Source organism: Choristoneura fumiferana, chromosome 18 (assembly GCF_025370935.1).
Source record: "Choristoneura fumiferana chromosome 18, NRCan_CFum_1, whole genome shotgun sequence".
NCBI lineage: Eukaryota > Metazoa > Arthropoda > Insecta > Lepidoptera > Tortricidae > Choristoneura > Choristoneura fumiferana.
In genome coordinates, this window is record NC_133489.1 from 2,001,395 (window position 1) to 2,027,470 (window position 26,076).

General features: G+C 41.4%; 2 protein-coding genes across 3 annotated transcripts; both read right to left on the reverse strand.

Annotated features, from left to right (window-relative positions):
* Positions 1-435: 435 nt before the first annotated feature.
* LOC141438217 (uncharacterized) lies at positions 436-26,076 on the reverse strand. Of its 2 annotated transcripts, none has more exons than XM_074102003.1 (10): positions 25,864-26,076; positions 24,897-25,106; positions 21,828-21,950; positions 16,967-17,151; positions 12,723-12,855; positions 11,592-11,751; positions 10,441-10,578; positions 6,059-6,151; positions 4,097-4,197; positions 436-2,814 (listed from the first exon to the last, which is right to left on the reverse strand). In XM_074102003.1, the coding sequence occupies exons 1-10, from the start codon at positions 25,974-25,976 to the stop codon at positions 2,679-2,681; spliced, it is 1,392 nt and encodes a 463-aa protein (XP_073958104.1). In that variant the 5' UTR covers positions 25,977-26,076; the 3' UTR covers positions 436-2,678. The 2 variants fall into 2 exon arrangements, 1 of the variants encoding a protein (XP_073958104.1); XR_012452462.1 differs by having other exon boundaries at positions 2,730-2,814; positions 4,018-4,197.
* LOC141438356 (uncharacterized) lies at positions 13,932-16,102 on the reverse strand. The gene is made up of 4 exons (XM_074102214.1): positions 15,684-16,102; positions 15,461-15,553; positions 15,215-15,304; positions 13,932-15,020 (listed from the first exon to the last, which is right to left on the reverse strand). The coding sequence occupies exons 1-4, from the start codon at positions 15,882-15,884 to the stop codon at positions 13,932-13,934; spliced, it is 1,473 nt and encodes a 490-aa protein (XP_073958315.1). The 5' UTR covers positions 15,885-16,102.

The following is a 26,076-nucleotide window of genomic DNA, read 5'->3' on the forward strand; positions in this document are numbered from 1 at the left end:
GCGCTACCTAGCTGTTGCCCGCGACTTCATCTGCGAAGAATTCGTTTATCTATATCCCGCGGGACTATGCTGATTGCCCGCAAAATTAGCCTAAGTTAATTTAGTATAAAGTATCTAGTAATATTTTTTTATCTAAGCGTTGTCGGTGTCGGGGACCGCTAAGGTTAATACTTTAAAAAATACACATATTTAGTTTCATGTTAACCTTAGCGGTCCCCGACACCGACAACGCTTAGATAAAAAAATATTACTAGATACTTTATACTAAATTAACTTAGGCTAATTTTGCGGGCAATCAGCATAGTCCCCGCGGGATATAGATAAACGAATTCTTCGCAGATGAAGTCGCGGGCAACAGCTAGGTAGCGCATAATTATTTTTTACTTTTTAATTGTCTTTTCAAGCAGCGTTTCTTTCGGGCGTTTTTATTTTTATTTTTGCTGGCGTTTTTTAATAAATAGTTTAGTTGCGGCCCTAGTTTATTTTTTGCTCCAGGACCTTTTGTTACCTAGCTACGCCACTGGAGACCGCACGACACGAACTTCCAGTTTCGAGTTTCGTATAGCCCTGCTGACGCTCGCGATTGCAATCAAATGACAGATTTCATTTCGCATACAAAAACTGTCATTTGGTTGCATTCGCGAGCACCAGAATCGTTAAGCAATACGGCCTCAGATGTAATTTAAATGAATAGAAAGCTTTAAATCTGCACACAACTCTATTGTCAGATAATCAAGGGCATATTGCCATAAGCCATAGCTCTGTGCAAGTTTTATTGCTAATTTCATGTTCATACTTGCACAATAACATTTACTACAGTCAACCAATCTGATGCAGGCCACCACAGACCTAGTTCATGGTATTTTATGCAATAGTTGTACCTATAAGAGGGGTCAAAAAAGCGAGTGGCGTCGGTCACGATGAGAGCGTGGCGAACATAGTAAAAAAAACGCCACGAGCTGTTTTGACTTACTTACCTATACAAGGTCGCATACAGTTTAATACATCAGTGGTCGCATACATTAATACGAAACTAGAGAAAAGAGTAAATTTTAAACTTTTACATACATTTTAGTAAAAACTATAGTAAACGCATATAGATATAGAAGGTAAACAACAATAAACGAGTGGGAAACATGATAATGACTTAGGTAATTTGTCTATGGTAAACTTTGTTTTTAATTGTCCTTTAGTTTACTATTAGGTACTAATTGTTTAGTGCGTACTAACGTATGTAAAGTAAGGTTGCCTGGAAGAGATCGCTCTGAAGCGATAAGGCCGCCTATTGCTTACCTTAGAAAATCTATTGTGTTCTCTGTACTGTTTACTGTATTGGTGTGCAATAAAGAGTTATTGTATTGTATGTATGTATGTATGTAAACTCTTTATTGTACAAAAGAAAATAAACAAAACACAATTGACAAACTTTGAGATACTTGTACAAAGGCGGACTTATCCCTTTAAGGGATCTCTACCAGTCAACCTTTGAGTAGACCTAACGTCTTTTCATCTAACTAAGTTAATGTAACTTTGCAACTAGTGTGCCCATCGTTTCGTGCATCGAATTAAGGTCAAATGATGAAGCTTTGTGCGAATGTGTCACAATTTCTTCAACCACTACTTAAGCCGCGGTCTGGCCACTATTATGTTAAAAGTTTCCCCATACGATTATATTCAACGCTTACCAAATGATATTTCCGAATAACAATAAAATTTACTTTATTATACCAGGTAGGTACAGTCACCAGCACCAATATCTGACACAACAAGCGTGCATAAATATCTGATAGGACTCTATTTCTAGGGCCGGAAGGACGTGTCAGATATTTTTGCACGCTCCGCTGTGGCAGATATTAATGCTGGTGACTGTACCTACGTAATGCGCCTAATCACATAAATTTGACACATTGAAATTATTAGGTACGTGAAAAAAATAAACATCCGTAAAATCAAATGAAAACTGTTTTCAGAATCCCCTACTTCAATAAATGATTTGGATTTGATTTGATGAAAAAACCAGGAGAGCCGAAATCTATGAACGGGGCATTTTCCGTTGACAATTTGGCAACAATAGTAGGCAACGCTTCACAACACAAATGGAAAACATCCGAAAATCACTAAACCGTAAAAAACAAGTATTTATGTTTTTATTGCTTCTAAACTTTCAGTGCGCGAATCAAGAGCGCAAGAGATAGCATTCGCTCTCATAACACAGTCCTAAGAGGAAACTTTGTTCCCAGGTAACAGTCAGGTTAATTAATTGTTGTCCAATTACAGACAGCTGATTGGTTAATTTAAAGCCGCATTCACATTTATCTGTCGTGTTGTGTTGTGATGCTCTCTCAACACAAGCCGTCACAATCACAACACACTGCATCAGATAGTTTTTCTTGTGAACGCAACCATATAAAATGTATGAAACCGATACCGTTCTGTGCCCTTAGTGTTAGTTTTCGGTTACAAACAACGTCTCGATCGCGTTCGCGTTAAAATCTCAATTTGTATGGAAACACGAACAGCGCCTCTAGCGGAACGTTTGCGATGTTCGTGTTTCCATACAAATTGAGATTTTACGCGAACGCGATCGACACGTATTTAGTAACCGAAAAATTACACTAGGGGTACAGGTACAATCCTATGCACGCGACACGCGCACTTAACGTTGCTCATACTATTGGTTAACAGGCGTCCACCCGCTCCGCGCAAACCGCGTTAGCTAACTTGTCCCTATCAGTGTCACTAGAGTCAACACACAGTTCCCCTGGCATGAGTCCTTCACTTCCGGCAACTATGTTATACTTCATCACTCCCCACCTGCAATTGCCGTTTAAATCAAGTAATTTGAAACAAGTTCGACGAACGTACCTACTGGGTGAGCGAAGTATTGTAAATTAGGGTTTTCTTACAAGCAAAATATCGCTAGATGGCGTTAATAACATGAGGTCCGTTTGATGTTCTTTCTTTCTTTCCATAGAAAAATCTCCTTGATCTTGGATGGGTAGATATGGATCTGTTTGGTAAAGGTTATACATACTATGCCAAAAATACGCGAGTAAAGTTCAACGGCCGATTTTCGAAGTACTTAGGTATTCGCTAATACAACATATCATAAGCGCTATAATTACACTACAGAAATTCGTCACGATTACGCCTGTTACGCCATAAGTACGGTTCCCACGCCACGACAAGGCATCTTTGAGTCACCCGCTTTTCTCGATAATCGATTGCCGGACTCCCACTAAAAGTGCTGACTGCACATCTTTGACTTTAATGTGAAGTGATGTGTCGCGAGTGTCTTATGTTTTCCGTCGCGGTAACGTAAGGTCGTGCGGTCGATCTTGATCAATAATTTAAGTTAGTGATAATTAAACCCCACTGTATCTGCACTTATATGTAAAAGACATTAAAAGCACTTCAAAATTCAAGTGTTCATTCCTACACGACACGACGGCCCTAACTCGTTTCTCGCCTGTAACTTTATTTAAATTACTAGCTTTTGCTGGAAATAGTTACCGCCTATTTCCGCATGATCAGACGCTGAGCTTCACTTTACACCCGACCGAATTCGAGCGACGTAATTTTGGAAAATTAGAAATATCCAGGCGTAATGACGGCGATATTCATGCGTAATTTGGACAGTGTGCTCAGACTCTTGGGCCCTCCGCACATTGAGCTATTTAAAAATAACTAGTTACAAACTCAAATTACTAACGAGTTGCTCGAGCGTCGCCGCCCGCCATAATTTTCCACTGAGGTTCGCACACGACGCGACTAGTCAGCAACCGGTTAGTAACAAATCAAAACTGATCACGTGTGACGCGTTGTGCCGGTCGCCGCGCTACTGGTTACCCGAGTTTTCTGCGTTTTTGTGGTGATAAATGACCGACCAAAACATTTCTCTTTGACAGAAATGACTGAAACCAATCGTGTGCGAGATTCCAACTGATTTGTAATTTTTAATTAAATTACTGATTAGTTCCGTCACTTTTGAGTAGCTCCATGTGCGGAGGGCCTTACCCTTCAGCTACAAGTTTGTCTTCTGTCATAGCCGGCCGCTACAGTCCCCCCCCCGTCCCCCCGCCACCAGTCCAATCACCTCCAGATGCGGCAGGTATTGTCCTTGGAGGCTGTGATGATGGCGTCGCCTGCGTACGAGTACGCACAGGAGAAGATCTCGCCCTGATGGCCGGACAGCACCTGGGAAGATCACAATGTGTGTTATTGTAGCAGCCAATTGTAAACATTACCTTCCTGTCCGCTCTCGGATTGACAGAGCTGAAACATAACCGGCCAATTAAAAATGCTCGGAAGGCCGGACAAGCCCACAAGTAACATTCCTACTCGGCAGCATAATCCTGAAGATCCTGACCAGATGCCGTATTACCTTACGTTCCTGAAGCTCTCGATCGCAATCAAATGACAGATTTCGCATACAAAAACTGTCATTTGATTGCAATCGCGAGCGTTAGAAACGTAAGGCGATACGGCCTCAGGTCCCTAGCTATATAGCTAATCATGTGCATTTTTTTTATCATTCCAATTTAAGTTATACAGAAAATACAAACTGAAATATAATCATCCCAGCTTATATACGTCCCACTGCAGGGCACAGGCCTCCCCTCAGAAGCTTTGCGCTTTGAGCTTTGCGGTGAAGGAAAACATCGTGAGGAAACCTGCACAAGCCTGCGAAGCAATTCAATGGTGTGTGTGAAGTCCCAATCCGCACTGGGCCCGCGTGGGAACTATGGCCCAAACCCTCTCATTCTGAACTGAAATATAGATGCACAGAAATACCAGAAAAATAAGACCAGCGCTGGGAATCGAACCCAGGTCCTCGCATTCCGTGCCGTGTGCTATACCGCTACACCACCGCTGGACAACGATACAGACACGAATTTCTCCTATGCACCTCATATCTCAGCTTGTTTGTTTCTTATTTAGCCACTTAAGCAGCGACACTAGCGACATCTATGCCGTAGCCCTCATCGAGAAACTTTTCGGCACTCCATCGGAACTAACCGCTCACCCGGACAAGAGATATCGTTATTAAGCAATCAAATTAAGATTGGTTTTTTGGAATCTTTTTGTATTTTTTATTTCAATTCCAAATTTTTTGTTACAATTTTTTTTTAATACAAAAAGATTCCAAAAAAACAATCTTAAGTTATACAGACTTTGAATGGAACTTTAAAGTTTTAGACCACTAGACTTGTTATTGCTTTTTAGTTTTTTTAAAGCAGTGTTTTTTTATATTTTTTGCTCAGTTTAATGAAATGAGTAACAGAGTGATATCACCAAGTAGGTACTCCGTGAGTCAGAGCAACGCAGCGCCCTCGATCCGAGGTTCAAAGGAATTGGAGCGAATTGGTCTTCACATTCTACACTTGAGCTAATGTTTACTTTGCGCATTATTGTGCCTATGCCATCGACTGGATTGGGCCCACACAGAACACACAGAACTAGTTAAAAATAAGAAGAACAGAAATCTCATACAAAAAAACCGAGTTGCCTGTAAAAATCCACATATTCATTTTTCTAGCTCCTAGAAATCTGGGTCCTGCTGTGATGTCATGCGTGTGAGTAATTTCTCACTATTGTTATAGATAGGTACACAACATGTACGGTCAAGGACTTTCATGTGCCACCATGGAACCATTTCACAGTAAACGTCATAGTGACATCGCATTAATTAACAAGGAAAATCGTAATGACTTTCCTTAATGAATTAAAGTCCTTGACCGTACCGTACCTATCTGTGTGTGTTAGGGTCCCAAACAACCAGTATAAAATTACCTCACACTGCGTATATTTTGCGCCTACCTATATTATATCGATACGGCTGTTTATAACGGAGTTATTATCATCTCAATTGGCGATGTCAATCTCACGTGACTAGGTCAATCTCAATTGATGGTGTCAATCTCACCTGACTGGGTCAATCTCACTTGACGATGTCAATCGCATCTGACAGTGTCATCTCATCAGACGGTGTCAATCTCATCTCACAATGTCAATCTCACCTGACAATGTCAATCTCACTTGACGATGTTAATCTCACCTGTGTGCAGTTGCCAGTGGAGGTGTTCCAAATGCGTGCGGTGCGGTCAGCCGACGCGGTCAACAGAGAGCCGCCTGCCGGGCTGAAGCATACCTGGCAGAAAACATCTTTTCATCACATCATAATGTGTATTAACTTATAGGTAATGCCAACAGAGTTGAGGTCACACACACAAGAACATGTCATGTAATGACAGCGCGATTTTGACATTTACTCATTCATTTCACACGTTCTTCTTTTATGCAATCAGTTCTTCATGTCGCTGTGCGTGTAATCCATTCACTTCAACTCTCGTGGCACTACCTATAAAAAGATTTGCAATTTTGAACATGAATCTACCGTGAGACTCACTCATATTAAATATAATGACCCGGATAACACACGTCTTAAATCGAGTTTAGCTCGACATGTTTCGGGCTAATCCGTAGCCCTTCGTCTCCGGAGCAACGCGACTCAGCGGCTCGCGTGTTGCAGCACGTGAGTTATCCGGGTCATTATATTTAATACTACCTATATAGGTTATGTATTTGATATCTTAGTCAACCAAGGTATTGTTCGGTCACGATCTCTAATTTGGGACCTACTCAAGATTGTTTTAGTTTTACGAAATGGATCACAAATTAGGGCTGCGGCTGCACTGAGGTGGATTCGGGCGGAGCCGGAGCGGAGAGGAGACGTGTAGGGATCGGCCAATCATATTAGTTGAATCCACATCTCGTCTCCGCCTAATTATCATCAGACGCGTAGGGATTGGTCGGTCCCTACACGTCTCCGCTCCGCTCCGCTCGGCTCCGCCTCTGTGGACCCGCAGCCTAAAGAACGAAGCTATTCGTTTGTAACTTGTAACTGTTACTTAAATAAATCAATTAATTATTCTGTATCGAAAATACAAACTGAAATATAGATGCACAGTTAAACCAGAAAAATAAGACCAGCGCTGGGAATCGAACCCAGGTCCTCGACATTCCGTGCCACGTGCTACACCACCACTGGACAGTGATAGGTACAGACACGAATTTCTCCTATGCACCACATATCTCAGCTTGTTTGTTTTCTTATTTAGTCACTTAAGAAGCGACACTAGCGACATCTATGCTGTAGCCCTCATCATCGAGAACCTTCAGCACCCCATTGGAACTAACCGCTCACCCGGACAAGAGATGTTATTAAGCAATCAAATTAAGATTGTTTTTTTGTAAAACCCTTATGATATATGGGTTTTACGGGATGACCGTAAAAGTAACAAAAAAATTGGAATTGAAATGAAGAATACAAAAATATTCCAAAAAAACCATCTTTATTTATTCTGTGCCCAGTCTTACTTGTCTAACGCGCTGACGTTCGCAATCGCATTCACTATCTCTTTCTACCCTGCTATTACACCGTGTGACAGAAAGAAGTGGTGAAAACGATTGTAATTCTAAATGTGTTGACAATAAGACCTCAATCTCACATCGCCTCGGCCGGACCAGTGCTGGTTTAGATTATTCCAGTTGCAATCAAACGATTAATTCGAACGTTGTGATCAATCACCGAGGTGTTGTTGTATTTGTCCCGCTCTCGCGATCATCTTACAAATCGTTACACATTATCGCCACAAAACAGAAAGGTACAGAAGCTATACAGAATTCAATCTCCTGTATAAATGTACCTCACTTTTCATACCAAAGCTCGGCGGTCGCTCTAAGGTTGTCAACTATGGCTTATGCAAAAAAAACTATCGTGGCAGTGGCACTCGTATCTAGTTGTTTGATTTATTGTTGATAATAATAATAATAATAATATGTTTATTTCTTAGAATATGGTACAAAAGATGGTCGAATTACATTAAGTGCGTCATATCCTGTCTCATCGGCGTAGAAATGTTAGAAATACAATTTTATATTCGTTAAAATAAATTAAATTATCCAATTATTGGCGCAAAAATTAGCTAAGTTTAATTTACAATTACAATATTATACAATCTTATGGAATACATTAGTTTAATAATAATTCAGGAAATCATTAATTGAATAGAAACACATGTCAAGCAACCAATTAAACAATTTCTTCTGAAATTTATTTACATCTAGTGATTTTATGTCATTTGGAATCTAATTATATATTTTAATAGACATTATATATACATTTTTACCATATATTTTCATTTGTTGTCTGGGAACATACAGTTTGTTTGGATATATCTTCCATTTGTTTTTTTACGAAATGAAACGGGAAGAATGGAAATATAAATTAATAATAACTAAAATATTTTAATGTTAATGTCATTGTTATATTACAAATTTGTCACAGAAAATATCTTGCGACGATTTCGACTTTGGCCAAAATGCACGATTATATTTAAAAGTGTAATAAATTCGCATTCTCCATTATTGCGCAAAAAAGTTCACAGACGCGAGTCGTATGGCGCGTCCACACCTTGCCAACGAACGCCAACGAAGGATATTCAAACGTTGGCTCCGCATCCGCACGCTCGTTGGCATTCGAAGGTGCGTCAAACTTCAAGCAAATGTTCGTTGGCACCTGACTCCGGCTTGCACGCCAAATTTAAAAATGGACGACGTCGATATGATTATAATTGATAGTTTTATTTATATACTGTAAAACTGTAATGAGCTCTCCATACTTAAGCGACGTGTACGGCATGAAATATAGACGAGGTATACCGTATACCGTATACGAGAGGGATAAATCAGACGTCTGCACGCTACGCTCTTTTGCTTCAACTTGAGCGTTCGTTCGTTGGCCTTCGGCGACCGTCCACCCTGGATTCGATGTAATGGTACGATTCCTTTGATGTTACCGCCACGCTCCGGATCGCCGACAAACGCCAACGATCGATCGTTGGCGTTCGCTAACCCGTCCACACAGGACCAACGAAGGCCTATTTGTTGGCCTTCGTTGGCCCGGTGTGGACGCGGCTTCAAGCGGATGGCACTCGCGCTCGCACTGGTCCCAACCGGTTCGTGTCCGTGAGCACTGTCTATGTGTGCGTTGCTCGAGCGCACTTCTATGTAGATTGATTTCTGTACTTATCTGTTTTGTGTCATCGTCATCATCATCTATTTAAGAGACCTAGCTCTAGTCGTTGGACTAATCGCCATTCTGTACGCCTCTCTGCCAATGCTTTGAGCACCGGAGCTACCGGAGGCTGTATTGCCCAACGTTTCTGAAGCTCACTATCGCAATCAAATGTCAAAATCTGTCATTTCATTGCGATCGCGAGCGTCAGAAACATTAGGCAATACGGGCTCTGATACGACATTACATTGACCTTCTCTTTGACTTGATCCATAAACGCACGTCTCGGTCTTCCCCTGCCTCTCCTGCCCAATTTCCCTTCAATTGTTGTTCTTATGTAACTATCATGTCGTATCAGGTGTCCCAGCATAATCCCTCTTCTATTCTCAATCGTCCTCAACAATTAGTCTCTTCTCGCTGCTAAATCTAAAATCTCGTCGTTTATTTTTCTATAAGCTGCGCGCCCACTGCATGGAATCGAGCCGTACGAAGCGAACGGATTTGTTGCTTTGTATAGAAATCTATGGTACTGCGTGCACTAGATCGGCATTTCCGCGCCATAGAAATCTATTGGCTCTGTGCACGACATCAGCGCCACCTAGCGTCCGCAAATTTTTTGGCTCTGATGCTCTGACGTTTTGAAATTTCATCGCGACATTGTGACAAAAATGAAACCTATAACAAAATTACTTTGATACCGTGATTTGTGTGGAAAAAAGGTTGTGAATTTATTTTTGGTCATTAAAACCTGGATGAGGTAAGTAAAATTTATTCAAAAAGTGTGTTTTATTTTCGTTATGTGGTTTGTTTACTTCATGTTTAGTTGTACTTTTACTGTAAAATGAAAAGATAAAGCTATCTTATTGGTTTCTTTGAATAATAGTAAAATTATATAGTTGTGCTTATATCGCTACTAATATATTAAATATCGTTTTCAGATCAAAATGAGTATCATTTTGAAGACCGGTTTTGGAGTATCACTCAATATAAAATTTCAACCACAAACCGTTTCATAAGGAAAATTGTTGCTGGACATGTCCGAGATGTAGAGGAATTAAGAACAAAACAGGGACAGTGTTCAATAATTCAAGCTCGCATCATAACACAAACATCTATTACTAAAATTAGGTAGTTAAAGTCTATACAAATTGCTTTGTTAATGACAGATTCATATGAGTATGACAGATGACAGAGCCTAGATTTTTTTCTTCTTTTGGCCACTATGAGCGCTGCGATAGATTTCATTACCCCACCTAGTACTTCGCACCCTCCCAATACAAAGCAACAAATCCGTCTGCGTACGCACTGATTCCGATTCAGGGAACGCGCAGCTTTAGGCATTCCACTTGAGCCTCGCTTACCTTGGAGACTTCTTCGCGATGTCCCTTCATGACGGCCAACTCCGTGAAGTCAGTGCGCACGTCGTACACTCGCGCCGAGCAGTCGCTGGACGCCGTCGCCATGCGCTGTCCCGCCCAGTCGAAGCAGATGTCCAGCACCTGTGGCGACGTGTTAGCGTCACAGTATAGGTGAAAAACAAAAGTAAATGACCTGTTGTATGTGGTAGTGCACAGAATGAGAGCTAAATGACAGGCGAAATATCGCTAGATGGCGTTAGTATCGTGAGATTTTTATGACGTTAACGGTCTTGCTTGCAATGAGTTATCGCGTTTGAATTCGCCGCTAGAGGCGCTAGTGTAGCTAGAGGTCTCCGAAATGTCAAACGTCACCGTTTTTCGATGAGCTACGCGGGTTTATTTATAATTAGAACAATTTTGTAAATATTTTGCAATACCTGAAATTAATTATGGCAAATATGCGTTACGGGGCAATGAACGTCAATTTGATATATGGACACGTTACTACTACACACTCCAGTAAAGAGCCAACTTAGCAAATACAAACATGGAGCGGGAGGGGGCGCTTAAAATGTCATTATCACCAATATCGGCAGGGACTAGGTACGAAACTCAAAGTTCGTGTCGTGCCGTGCGGTCCCTCTGACACTTATACTATTTAATACGAGAGCGAGAGGGACGGTACGATACGAACTTCGAGTTTCGTAGTAGCCCTGCGGAACCCTCAGTCTGGGAAAAGCCGCATTCAAATTTATCTGTCATTCTGTGTCGTGACGCATCAGAACTGTATCGGTTTCATGCATTTTATAAGGTTGCGTTCACATTTATCTGATGCAGTGTGTTGTGATGGTTTGTGTTGTGTCGCATTATAAGCTATAGAGGGAGACAGACAGAGCAGAGCGTCACAACACAACACGACAGATAAATGTAGGTAAATGCGGCTTTACGGGTGAAGTATAACTGTCAGAACTGTGTCTCGTATATTAAAATAGGCGTAGTTATATAGAGGGGGGGGGCGTGCCCACCCCAGAATGGTCTAGTGCCCACCCAGGATGTTGGGCTACTAAATTCTATAATACTGATATCTACAATCAAAAATCGCAGGCCAGGCCTCCCCAGAAAAATAACCCTAGATACGCCAATGTTAATGGTACCTCATCAGTATGCCCGGAGACGGTGGCCAGGCAAGAACTCTGGCGCGCGTCCCACAGCTTGGCGCTGCCGTCCAACGAGGACGAGCCCACCAGCGAGCTGTCCCAGTTGAACTGCACATTGGATATCTCGCCCTCGTGCCCGCAGAGGACCGACACGCGACTGCGGAAAAGTCGCTACTAACATTTGACGATTCATCATCCCAGCCTAGCCTATACACCGTGGGCTCTAATAACCCGAAAGATTTAAACCAACGATTCTAGAGCCTACTTAATTAGAGTATATAAAGTGGTATAACATGTAGTCCAATAACGCATAATTTTCGAGATATTCACGCACGCACTCGCCGTACATCGCATGATGTCGTTTGCTTACTCTGTTTCTCGACTTGGAATTGGATTATCTTTCTCACTCTTTTAACTAAAGATTTATCCACAAGGAAGTAGGTACAAAACTTAATTGATTACTTTTGTTCAATAATAATATTTTGTTAAGATACATAATTGGGCCTATGTTGATATAACATTATTTACTCGCATTATCATCAGGAATACGCTGTTAAAATCTTTCGGGTTATTAGAGCCCACGGTGTATACGTCCCACCGCTGGGCACAGACCTCACAGAATTAGAGGGCTTGGGCTGGGCCGCAGTTCCCACGCAGGCCCAGTGCGGATTGGGCGCTTCACACACACATAAATCAAAAGCAATTTTGTTCATGCGTGAATTTGCTTTCACAAAAGTTCCACGCAGTATTGCTCCATAAGGTATTCCAAATGTTTTTCGCACCAATTCACAGATCTTACAAAAAGGAATAAGTAAAAATGTTGTTTGTGAGTGTGATCGATCCTTCACTCGTTCAAACAAACTACTTTCAGATGTTCAGTTATCCAGGCGAAAAAACTTACTATGGACATGGACAACCTTTCGCATGCATCTCTCAACTTCATTCTCAAACATGATACAACAAGTTTTATTGTGTTGTGTGGCCTAACAGCCCATACTTTAATGCATCTGACAAAAACAAAATACTTATACACTTCTTCAATGTTCGTTTTTTCGTCTGCCGTTGGAACAGAGTATAGCGAAGTTCAAAAGCTAAGCTGCTACTTTACTGGTACAAAATATATCTTACTCTCTCATCCTGGTATCCCACATGGAGATGGTGCCGTCGAAAGACCCGGTGATGAGCCGCTGCCCCTCATTGGGGTCAAACTGGAGGGCTATCACCTCCGCCGTGTGGCCGGAGTACGTGTGGATCTCTTCACCTGCATATGACAAGTATACCTGTGCCCTTATTGTAATTTTTGGTTACAAAATACGTCTCGGTCGCGTACGCGTTAAAATCTCAATTTATATGGAAACACGAACAGCGCCTCTAGCGGAACGTTTGCGATGTTCGTGTTTCCATACAAATTGAGATTTTAACGTGAACGCGATCGCGACGTATTTTGTAACCGAAAACTTACACTAAGGGCACTGACACTGACGTATAGTACCACCAGAGTTGAAGTTAGGTCTTTTACCAACGCAAGGACATGTCGTGAAAATGACAGCAGTATTTTGATATTTACTCATTCATAGTCAAAATACCACGCACAGGACTTATCACGCTAACACACACGAGTTCGCCATTTATATAAAAAAAACACACGAGTAATATTTACCTCGACGTTTCGGCAACATTACAGTTGGTCAAGTCAAGACGAAACTGGATAAGTGGCTGATTTTTTTTATCGGTAGGCATATAAGCTTACTCATTTTTTTTATATATAAGAGGGGGAAAACGAGCATACGGGTCACCTGATGGGAAGCGATCACCGCTGCCCATGGACACCTGCCAACACACACACACACACGAACAAAATGTAATTTTTAACAAAAACTTATTTATGTAATGCTAAATCGATTTTTTAAATTATTGTACTTTTTTTTATTTTACTGTATGGATAACGAGCAAGTGGGTCTCCTGATGGAAAAGATCACCACCGCCCATAGCCACCTGCAACACCAGGGGACTGCAGATGCGTTGCCAACCTAGAGGCCTAAGATGGATACCTCAAGTGCCAGTTATTTCACCGGCTGTCTTACTCTCCACGCCGAAACACAACAGTGCAAGGACTGCTGCTTCACGGCAGGATTAGCGAGCAAGATGGTGGTAGCGATCCGGGTGGACCATGCACAAGGTCCTACCACCTGCAAAACTAAAAGAATCCTAAGTACAATATTAACAGAACTGCTAATAGTAGATAGAAAGCTACATTACCTTTACGAGCAATACCTATATTAAGTATATCTTGAAAAAGCGCCAAGTTCCCGGTTGAAATAAAACAATATAATTTTGTCAATCAGCTTTAATTATCGGGTCCTGCAAATTTATTAAACCACATGCAATTGTTACAATCTCGTCTAAATATTTTAGATGTTTATGGTTCACCACTGCATGCGGCTTCAACATGTCAAACTGTCTTACCCTTCTTATCACCCTCCTTATTTGCACTCTAATAGCTATTACTTTTGTTTTAATGACTTCTTCTTTTGTTACTTTACTATTAGACTGAACGCTTGGTGGGCAAAGAAGCTTCGCATTTTTGGTGCTCAACAAAGATTCAATTCCTTTAAAACCTCTGCCGGCCATAATTACAGCATTCAGAGGAACAATATCAATTAAGCCGCTCTTGCAGGCGATGGCTTTATCTGATATTCTTCCACCATAACCTTTGGATATGAATGCAATAAAGCCGGCTGGGGTACATGCTATTAAATACTTTACGGTATTGCAAGATTTACATTGTGACCAAGTCTGTGCTTGTCTGAATGGATTACTGGGTTTTCCTATTTGGATCTCAAAGCAGTCTATAATCATTTGGACATTAGAGTATGTAATTTTGAACAACAGTGGCAAGTTTTTCTTAATTTCATATAAACTTGGCAGATAAATAATATTTTGCAAGAATGTGGCTAATATATAAACATTTCTTTCAAATACAAGCCTTATAGTACACCGTGCCATTTCAAATTCATCGCTCATTCTCATAAAAGTGTCATTATTTTTTATTTTAAATAATGTTATAATAATATGAAGTGGCAGACATGACCATTTTTTTGCAAGGAAACCTATTGCCCACCAATAGTTTTTCGGCAAACCTAAATACATTTTAGGTTTACTTGCTATCTTTTCCATCAGATGGCTTGTTCCATGTTTTTCTGCATCCTTAAGACTTGAAGATGATTCAAAGTTAGATGATCCAAGGAGAGAAGGAGTTGGGCAAGGACTCTCTTCACTGTCAGGCAAATGCGATATGACTGATGGCATTATTTTATCCTTAACTTTACAGGTTCGAGCATTTGTTCTCTTGTTTTCTGTTTGTGGTTTGACCATAACAGATTTAGGTTTGAGCGCCACAATATCACTTTGCACAGCCGCATCAACCTGAAACATACATTCAAAGGTATATATCCCTGCCTTTTTTGGGTTCCGTACCCAAAGGGTGCCAACGGGACCCTATTACTGAGACTCTGCTGTCTGTCTGTCAGTCCATCCGTCTGTCATAGATTAGGTATGTATAACTGTTGGTTCCAAAAAGGCGGAGACAATTTACCTTCAATTTTATAATTAGTACTTACATTGGTTGAGGTTTGAATGTCAGGCACACTTGAGATAGCATCATCGTCTATAGCTCCTGAAGTGTAACCTTGTAACACACCATCGCCATCCTGTTATAAAATAATAATTAGAAATATAATAAAGATATTCTCCTGTTGGAACAAGAGAAACATCTACATTTTTGAACAGAAATGTTACAGACAGACAAGGCACAGCCTAAACCAATAGAGCAATAATTTGTAACTGCAAAACGAATTGTAACTTACTAGTTGCGGTATATTTTTTAGAGTGGCATTCAATTTAAGCCTTGGTCTAGCGCCAGAAAGATACTGTTCATAGTTTTCTATGTCCTCTTCCTCCTGTAATAAAATTTTTCAGAATTACATTGAAGTTTGATTCGACATTAAGAGATCATAATTATATATTGTTATGACCTATAAATATTTTTAAAAGAATAGCAGAAGATATATATAATTAAAAACAACTTACGTTTAAATGATCTTCACAACAAATAAGTTGGCGTTTAGGACAGTTTCGACCCGCCAGTAGGCACCATCTTTTTTGCAGTTCTTTTCTAATGCTAAAGAATTTCAAACTAGGTCTTGTAACATTAGTATTACTACATGTCGGAAGGAAACACCTTTTGGGTTCTTTCCATCGTTCATATTCTTCACCGTCAGAAGTCAGCATAGCAAACACTTAATCGGCAGATTGAAATCTGTGCAGTCCAGTTTCAGTTCCGTAGGTCGTCGTAATAGCTTCCAAAAGCAAGTCAAAAGCGAGTGTCGTCGTCAAAGCAGGCAATATCAAAGGTCCAGTGTGAATAGCAAGCAGTCGTAAGATCGAGATTAATAAATTAAAAACACAATAACTTCGATCGAACACGCACAAGAGGTTAGAATACAATCTGTCTTGTCTGACATTAAGCTGACAACTGACATTGATTACGTTGACATTAGTTTTTTTTTAATTTGTTCGTTAGGACTATGACAAAATCCATACTCAGGTGTAGTTAATTTTTTTTTTTACAAATTGGTGCAACAGAAAAATCTGTTTTTTTTATTTTTAAAAAATACTGAATTCCCATGGGAGCTCCCAAAAAATAAAATTACATTAATGAGTTGACGATACATTAAAAACAACTTTGCAAAATTACATTACTAAACCCAGCAGCGTCCTTTTTACAAGCGTTTCACCTGTCCCGTTGTCTGTCTGTCTGTCTGTCTGTAATCAAATCTTGTAGGTAAATTAAATTCGACCAACTTCCAGTAGTTGGATTGACTTGAATTTTGGTATACTTACCTACTTATGTAACTTGCGTGACTATACAATAATTTGGTAGTGACATTCTGGTATTACGGCCAGAATCGTCTGCACAGGACGGAACTCTTCAACGGTTAATGGCATCGACTTGAAATTTGGTATGCAAATGTGGTTTGGATGACAATAAAAGTACAGTCAACAAAAAGTACAGTCAAGCTTGTAAAATGAAATTTTTACCAAAAACTTATTTACTATTTGGCGGGCTCAATTTCCGGTTCAGACAGGGGATCTAGGCTGGGTCGCTACCACTCGACCACTATGGCCCTGTAGCGTGACCAGACATTCACCAGTTGCTCCTGGTCTTATATACAGACTACAGAAGAGTTTCACCGTTTGGTGTCTCCATCTGTAATTTCGCTTCTTGAACTAAACTGAGCTGAAACTACTTTTTGTCACAGTAGCTCCGTGGTTAAACATTTACCAGTTGATATTGGTCTAATAGCCTTTACCAGTTTTAACATCGAAGAGTTTCGCCGTGTGGTCCATGGAGCCGGTGGCGGCGAGGTCGCCCTTCGCGCTGAACTGGGCCGCTACCACCTCCCCGCCGTGCCCCCAGAGCGTCGCCAGGCACTCGCCAGTCTCCGGGTCCCAGATTCTGGCCGATTTGTCGAAGGAGCCCGTGATGACGCGATTGCTGAAGGAACATAACGACGCTCCCTATATAATATGAACTGTTAATAGGGACTGATAGGGAACTGAATCTTTGATATGGATAATCTTTTTTTTTTTTTATTTGACTGGATGGCAAACGAGCAAATGGGTCTCCTGATGGTAAGAGATCACCACCGCCCATAAACATCTGCAACACCAGGGGTATTCCAGATGCGTTGCCAACTAGAGGCCTAAGATGGGATACCTCAAGTGCCAGTAATTTCACCGGCTGTCTTACTCTCCACACCGAAACACAAGTGCAAGCACTGCTGCTTCACGGCAGGATTAGCGAGCAAGATGGTGGTAGCAATCCGGGCGGACCTTGCACAAGGTCCTACCACCTGCAAAATCATTCATGGATCATTTGATAGGGATCATCGATAAGGAATATGGAACTTGTCGCACCGCCGTCGAGGAAGTGATCAGCTGTCGACTATTATTTTCTCGCTCAAGGAGCGAGCAATATTAACCCCGTCAAAACAGACATACGTTTAGTAATAGTTGATCGCTTGCTGTTCAGTTCACACTGCCGACGAGAACTCTCTCGCCACTAATTTGTGGCAGCCACAAGAGCTATCAAAGATAAAAAAAACTCTCTCAGGGACGCTCGCTTAGCAGTCGGGACTCACGCCGAAAAAATAAACAGCGGCACAGAATATATAATAGTACTAACGTACAGAATGGCCACGCTCCGCCCCGCACCGGTTCGAGTTACCCCACCCCTCAAGCGCAGATTGCAGGAAAACCGCAGGAAAGCAGTCGGGCGCGCAACGCGATGTAGATGTATGTCGGTCGCACGGCACTAAGTTCGGGAGCAATCATTTTGCGAAATCGTAACGGTACCCTACCTACTTCCTCTTTCTAAATAAATAGTTATTTCTGAAATTAACGCGATTAATACATGAAATAACTACCTACCGAATGATTATTTTAAGTTTGTAGACGTATATCTATTGTAATTGAAAATAATAATGCTTAAAATACGCAAACAGACACATTTTAAGTAGGTTTAAATAAATCGAGGATATTCTGGCAGAACCGGATAAGTGCACAATATTTATTTTTTATACGGTTTTGCTTGCTAGATAAATAAAGCAGAAAACATTGAGTATGCCTATGTATGTAACTTTAAAAAAAATTGCACTTATTCTGTTTTGCCAGAATACCCTCGAAATAGGTAAGATTAACGATTACATTTATTTGCACATATCTAAGCCATACCTACATATGAGTATCTTTAAATGTCATTGGTAGCACTTAAATTCCTGTGCAGCTTACGCACACATCGACGCGTGTACAGACGTCGTCGTGCCTATGTAGATTCATGAACGCGTATTTTGTACGGCGTGGCCGCCCTGTGACAGCGGACGAATTACTTTACGGCCCAGGCCGCACTACGGCTAAACCGCCGCGGTTTTTAAGCGGTTTAGCCGTAGTGCGGCGAGCCTACAGTGCGAGTAATTGTCCATCGCAGTCGTCTCCGTATTTTGAGCAGTGGTGTGGCCGCTCCTTAATTCCGGCAAATATGTCGCTAGTAACTAATTGAAACTGACCTAGTGGTTTGACCTATCGCCTCTCAAGCAGAGGGTCGTGGGTTCAAACCCCGTCTCGCACCTCTGAGTTTTTCGAAATTCATGTGCGGAATTACATTTGAAATTTACCACGAGCTTTGCGGTGAAGGAAAACATCGTGAGGAAACCTGCACAAACCTGCGAAGCAATTCAATGGTGCGTGTGAAGTTCCCAATCCGCACTGGGCCCGCGTGGGAACTACGGCCTAAGCCCTCTTGTTCTGAGAGGAGGCCTGTGCCCAGCAGTGGGACGTATATAGGCTGGGATGATGAACTAATTGAAACAGCATTGCACGCCCTATCTATACCTACTACGAAGTGCAAAATTCAAACTTTGTATCCAGTGGCGTAGCTAGGTAACCTAGGGCCCTGGGGCAAATAAAAAAATGGGGCCCACTGCTATCAAAACTGGTAAGGTTTTTTGAAGTAAAATTATTATATATACAAATACTTTAAAAATGCTAAGCAACTTTATCATCAGCTATAAAGCAGAATTTCGAGGGCCCCCTGAGCTTGAGGGCACTGCCCCGCCTAGCCCCTTGGTAGCTACGCCACTGTTTGTATCTCGCCGTCCCGCTGGCTTATCTTTATCTATATAAAAACATTTATTAATTCGATACACATCAAAATACATAATAGCAATAACATAATCATATACTTACAAAAATAAAACATTAATCATAATTATAATAAAAAAAACAGTTATAGAATAAAAAAATGTCAAAAATCACAAATCTATCTATATTATATCTATCTATCTAATACTAAACGAGCAATTCTTATACACATGTCAGCGGCCGATCGTAAAATCCGACAGATCACGAAATTCCTAGGCATAATTATAGTGAAATGGCGCAATTTCATGAATTGGCTAAGGGGCATCCTTCGTTCAAAACTCACCGTTTAACGATTTGCCTAGTGATAGTGACGTTTAGGCAGATCATGAAATTCCTAGGCATATCATGAAACGCCGCCATTTCATGATTTGGCCAGTTTAGGCAGATCATGAAATTCCTAGGCATATCATGCCCGGCATAGAGCTAGGCATATCGACTAATAATTATAATCGATCTGCCGTATTCTTTCTCAGGCACATCGTGATATGCCTGGCCAACTTTTAGGCATATCATGAAATGGCGCCATTTCACGACATGCCCAGAAATTTCGTAATCTGGCGGATTTCACGATCGGCCGCCGGCATTATGTATTTCGGGGATCTCGGAAACGGCTCCAACGATTTCGATGAAATTTGGTATGTGGGGGTGAAAAATAGATCTCATCTGCAATACCCCTGGTGTTGCAGATGTTTATGGGCGGTGGTGATCCCTTACCATCAGGAGACCCACTTGCTCGTTTGCCATCCAGTCGAATAAAAAAAAAAAAAAATAGATCTAGCTTAGTTTTATATCGGTGTTAGCCCGAGCAAACCTCAGTCGCCCAGGTATTATTTACTACGAGAGTGAGAGGGACGGTACGATACGGACTTCACGATTTTTTAATTTTGTTGTAAGCCTTCCAGGTGCAATAACGCCTAAATTCAATACTCATTCAAAAGTGTGTTTAGATTAGACCAGGGTTTCGCAAAGTGGGGTACGCGAACCCCTAGGGGTTCGCCATTCGACGGCAGGGGGTTCGCGACAAGATTTACGTAATGGTGGCGTAATGACTGGCAGGCACGTACGCCACACATGGTGGCGCGCAAAGACTACAGTATATATAGGGAGGTGGCGCGCGCGCGACTGATTTGCGACTGATTTCGTCGTTCAACAGTCAATTTTATTGTTTTCTTTGGGAGGTTAGGGGGGGGATTTAATTAGTTAAGGGGTTCGCTGTCACCTGGAAACTTTAACAGGGGTACGTGGAGCCGAAAGTTTGAGAAACCCTGGATTAGACCATCGACATCTACGAGTATGTATAGACTGCATGTTTCTTTCATCAATACGGCGCACACAATAATTATATGTTCACAGCGCGGATTTGTGAACCTTTCACTATAGTTTGTTGACGTCCGTGACAGGGGTTGTGTCAAAGTAGATTAGATTTTTTAGAAAAATATGGCTCTGTCCATTGGAGGACAATTTTGCCAGTGTCTAGTAGGTTTTGCCGTTGTACGGTAAAAAAATTCTAGAAAACGAAATATGAGAGGTAATGGTGGATGAACGATGACAGCGCGAATCAAAATAAGAATATAATTCCAGAATGTCCTGTCATCATCATCATCATCATCCCAGCCTATATACGTCCCACTGCTGGGCACAGGCCTCCTCTCAGAACAAGAGGGCTTGGGCCATAGTTCCCACGCGGGCCCAGTGCGGATTGGGAACTTCACACGCACCATTGAATTTCTTCGCAGGTTTGTGCAGGTTTCCTCACGATGTTTTCCTTCACCGCAAAGCTCGTGGTAAATTTCAAATGTAATTCCGCACATGAATTTGGAAAAATTCAGAGGTGCGAGCCGGGGTTTGAACCCACGACCCTCTGTTTGAGAGGCGATAGGTCAAACCACTAGGCCACCACGGCTTACTAGGCCACCACGGCTTACTAGGCCACCACGGCTTCTTATAGTTCGTTCAAACTCATCATCATCATCATCAGCCTACAGCCAAATAAGTGGTCTATCAATTTTTAAAAATGTTCCTATCAAATGCATATGTCGCTAAAGTCGAACTTTCAAGTTGACAGTCACGTCTATTAGCATTATTGATTTGTGGCATGCAAACGATTATCAACTTTAGGTTGGAAGACCACATATTTAGCTGATGGTACATAGAATGGCATTGGTTTAGAGTGTTTAGACCCGTTTACCTTTACTTGCCCGAATTTCATTTGCCCGAATTTCACTTGCCATACCACGTTTGCCATAAAATATATAGAACCGTGCTGTTTTCAGGATTTTTTTAAATGTCATCATATATAATGCAATAGGTTAGATTAGGTTAGTTTAATATCAACTCTGAAGAAATTACTTTTTCAGAAATAAATTACTTTATGGCAAATGAAAATTCTAGAAAACGATACATTCGGGCATATGAAATTCGGGCAAACGATAGAGAACCGTTTAGACCCATAGCTTGTGAACGGTTTCTTACCAGGATGGAAAATTGAACGCAACAGAGTACACCACATTCTGATGCCCTGCGAGAGTCTTCAGCTCCTTGCCTGACTCCACGTCCCACACCTTGCAGGTCCGGTCATAGCTGCCCGACAGGCATCTGACAACAGACGTAAGGCACATGATGGGAGTCGTGGCAGTTGAGGAGTAGGGCAGCGGTTACGTCCGATTTTGAAATTAACGGATATCAAAAAAAAACACGGTGTATAGCTAGGCCGCGACCACACCGCTGCTTAAAAAACGGTGACGGTACGGAATCGCAGTGACTAATCGTATGCGCATCGTTTTTTATTGAATGCTCTCCACACCGCTGCTTAATATACGGAAAGGTGCGGAATCGCATTAACGTGCCGTAAACGACAGGACTTTACCACATGCACTCTATCAAAAGTCGTGACGTTTACGGCACGTCACTACGATTCCGCCCCGTCTGTGTATTCTGAGTAGCGGTGTGGAGGGTATGCGATAAAAACCGTGCGCATACGATGCGTCACTGCAATTCTGTAACGTCACCGTTTTTTTAAGCAGCGGAGTGGCCGGTACTTTATCCGCAAGTCAGGCAGGACGTGCTTATGTTCTACCTACAAGACATGCAATATTATAGCCAGAGCCACCCAACATTTAATACATACGATAGATCTCATTTTAGCTAAACAAAAATTTCGGTACAAAGCTTAGGTATAAATATAAGGTCTTTGCACATCCGTAGGGCTACTACGAAATTCGAAAATCGAAGTTCGTATCGTACCGTCCGTCCCGCTGACGCTAATATTATTTCATACGAGAGTGAGAGGGACGGTACGATACGAACTTCGTGTTTCATCGTAGTAACCCTACTGTTTTTGCGATGACCTGTACGGTTGAACGCAAAAATATATATACAGCCATAGCACGTCAAAATATGTATACATCGACCTTATAAAAAAATTAAAATACAAACTGAAATATAGATGCACAGAAAAAACAGAAAAATAAGACCATCACTGGGAATCGAACCCAGGTCCTCGGTAATCCGTACCGCGTGCTATACCGCTACACCACTGATGGTCAACGGTACCGACACGAATTTCCCTATGCATCTCATATCTCAGCTTGTGTTTCTTACTTAGTCACTTAAGCAGCGACGCTAGCGACATCTATGCCGTAAGCCCTCAAACTTTTTCGGCATTCCTTTGGAACTAACCGCTCACCCGGACAAGAGATATCGTTTCTAAGCAATCAAATTAAGATTGGTTAAACCAATCAACCAATCAACCAATCCACCAACCAATCTTAATTTGATTGCTTAGAAACGATATCTCTTGTCCGGGTGAGCGGTTAGTTCCAAAGGAATGCCGAAAAAGTTTGAGGGCTTACGGCATAGATGTCGCTGGCGTCGCTGCTTAAGTGACTAAGTAAGAAACACAAGCTGAGATATGAGATGCATAGGGAAATTCGTGTCGATACCGTTGACCATCAGTGGTGTAGCGGTATAGCACGCGGTACGGATTACCGAGGACCTGGGTTCGATTCCCAGTGATGGTCTTATTTTTCTGTTTTTTCTGTGCATCTATATTTCAGTTTGTATTTTCATTTTCGGTTTTACGGGATGACCGTAAAAGTAAAAATTTGGAATTGAAATAAAAAATACAAAAAGATTCCAAAAAACCATCGACCTTATGTTTAGTAGCATAAAGATGTATAAGTACATATTTTTGACGTCTTGGTAACGTGTATATTTTGTGCCCTTGACCGTACGAGTTAAGCGATTCTGAGATGAAGGCATCCAGGTATGAAGATGACGGTGTACTGCCTTTTCGGCGAAATATGTTTCGCAAAATTTCACTTAGCAACCAACCTTTCGCCAAAGTTTCATTTGGCAAACTAATATTTGGCATTACTTTACTTAGCATTTTTTTTATTTCGCAACATTTTTACATTGCAAAATTTTACCTCAGCACACATTTATGTGGCAAATAATTATGTAGCAAATGATTGGCTTAGGCAAATAACAAATTGTCAAATAACATTTGGGCGTTTTTTTACATTGCAAAGTTATACTTTAATTTGATTTGTGCAAGCGAGCGAAGCGAGCGAGCAAGACGGTTCGGAGCAGAAGCGACTTGGATAGTTTAGGTTCAGAAGGTTAAGGCGGGAGCGAAGCGGAGCGTAGCTCCCGCCTTAGCCTTCGATGTTAGGTTTTTTTTTATAGCAGCCAGGATAAATGACACTAAAAACAGTAGGTTGGATGCCATTCAGTAAGTTGCTAAATTAAGGTATGCCAATCAATACATTTGACGAAAATATAAATGACATCTTAAAAAAAATCCAGGTCATAATTTGTATAATAATAATTTATCGAATCATTAGTTGGGAAATGATATCAGTGCGAAACGTTGAGTTGGGAAATAACATTTCGCCTAAATAAAAATATGGGATAAATAGTTTGGGAGTTAATAATTTGCTAAATAATTTTCGCCGATACATTAGTAAACCGAAGATGACATGGTAGCAACACGAACACTGAGTAGCTAAGTGGTCGTCATGTTGCTACAAGTTTACTAATGTTTCGGCGAATAACGTTTGGCAACCTGTTTCATTTCGCAAGTTTACATTTCCCAACTGATACTTCTGTTACTGAAAATATTTCAAGATTTTTATAAAACTAACCTAACCTAAAGGGTTTTACATGATGGCTCTGAAATGAATCCTGAAATATTTAAGTAGGTACAGTTTTAGAATTTGCAAAATTAAAAGTTGCGAAATGAAACAGTTTGCCAAACGTTACGTTGCGAAAAAGCAGTACCCGGTTGCTACACTATGTCATATCGAAAATACAAACTGAGACATGGATACACAGAAAAACCAGAAAAAGAGACCAGCGCTGGGAATCGAACCCAGGTCCTCAGCAATCCGTGCTGCGTGCTATAACCCCTACACCACCGCTGGACAGGAATCTAGACACGAATTTTTCCTATGCATACATATCTTAGGTTGCTTATTTCTACTACGCTACTTATGCAGCAGCACTACCTCCTACCTCCCATTACCTCCACATACTTATTACCTCTGTCCGGTCTTGTCAAACGCAACGTTGGTGAGTGGAAGCACGTGGGTCATCAACGTCTTGTAGATGTAGAACCTCTTCCCGGCGGGACCCTCGTGCTCCACGCGTTTCTTCAGGGTCGTCAGGCACTGCTCTAGCTGGTCTTTCACGTCTTCTGTGAGGAGCACCTCCTTGGCATAGAGGCGGGCCGCAAGCGAAGGGATGTTTGTACTGGAAGGAAGTTATTTACGATGCAATTGGACAAAGGCAATTAGCAAGGAGTTTCGGTGATTACGTCCGGATAGCCAAGTGGTTAGAGAACTTGACTAAGAAGCTTGAGGTCCTGGGTTCGTTCCCCGGCCGGGGCAGATATTTGTAAGAGTACCTAATACGAATGTTTGTTCTCGCTCGGGTCGTGGACATTTAATATGTATTTAAATAAATATGTTTATCTGTTGCCTACTAAGCTTTGCTTAGTATTGGACTAGGCCACGGATTAGGCCGAAACATAAACTCGATTTAAGACATGATTTTCTAGGTTTTTTTGCGGCTCGATCCACTGGCTATCCGGACAGGGAAGTAGCATCTCTCTGCAATTTTAAACCGAAGCATACATTATGATATATGCGGTGCATCAATTATTCGGATTGTTTGTCGTAAATCGAAGTTCGTACCGCACCATCTCCCCTTCACTCGCGAATCAAATGACATAAGCATCAGCGGGACGGCAACATACGAAGTTCGAGTTTTGCACTTCGTGGTCTAGGGCCAGGTTTCACTACCGTACTTCGCGTAACCGTCATTAATTTCTTCCTCACCATTTTGATGGTTGGCAGTCTAGCACCGTCCGCATAAAGGAGCCGCCACACGCTGCTTAAAAAACGGTGAATCGCAGTCCTGACGTTTACGGCACGTCACTGCGATTCCGCACCGTTTGCGTATTTTAAGCAGCGGTGTGGCCGGTACTTTAGTCTAAAAGTATCCTTACTCGCAGTTCAGATCCAGTAGGTCGATTTCCTTACTCTTCACCACTCCTTTTTGGGAATATTCCAGAATGATCCCTGGCGGATGGTACCGCATATGTATCTTAAGCAACTTCATTGTAAATACAATTAAAATAACATTTTTATTAACTGTTACTACGTTCTGTAAATCAAGTATAAACACTGTAAGAATTTTGTCAATAACAACAGTCGCTATG

What these genes read in the sequence shown, in the direction of transcription:
- LOC141438356 (XM_074102214.1), bottom strand. Translation starts at nt 15,884, where the DNA reads ATGCTGACTTCTGACGGTGAAGAATATGAACGATGGAAAGAACCCAAA. An exon ending in TAAAAAATATACCGCAACTA is followed by an intron (nt 15,305 to 15,460) that starts GTAAGTTACAAT and finishes ATTTTATAACAG; the next exon opens with GATGGCGATGGTGTGTTACA. An exon ending in ACATTCAAACCTCAACCAAT is followed by an intron (nt 15,021 to 15,214) that starts GTAAGTACTAAT and finishes TGTATGTTTCAG; the next exon opens with GTTGATGCGGCTGTGCAAAG.
- LOC141438217 (XM_074102003.1), bottom strand. Translation starts at nt 25,976, where the DNA reads ATGAAGTTGCTTAAGATACATATGCGGTACCATCCGCCAGGGATCATT. An exon ending in TTTGACAAGACCGGACAGAG is followed by an intron (nt 21,951 to 24,896) that starts GTAATAAGTATG and finishes GTCTGTTGTCAG; the next exon opens with ATGCCTGTCGGGCAGCTATG. An exon ending in ATCGCGAAGAAGTCTCCAAG is followed by an intron (nt 6,152 to 10,440) that starts GTAAGCGAGGCT and finishes GTTTTCTGCCAG; the next exon opens with GTATGCTTCAGCCCGGCAGG.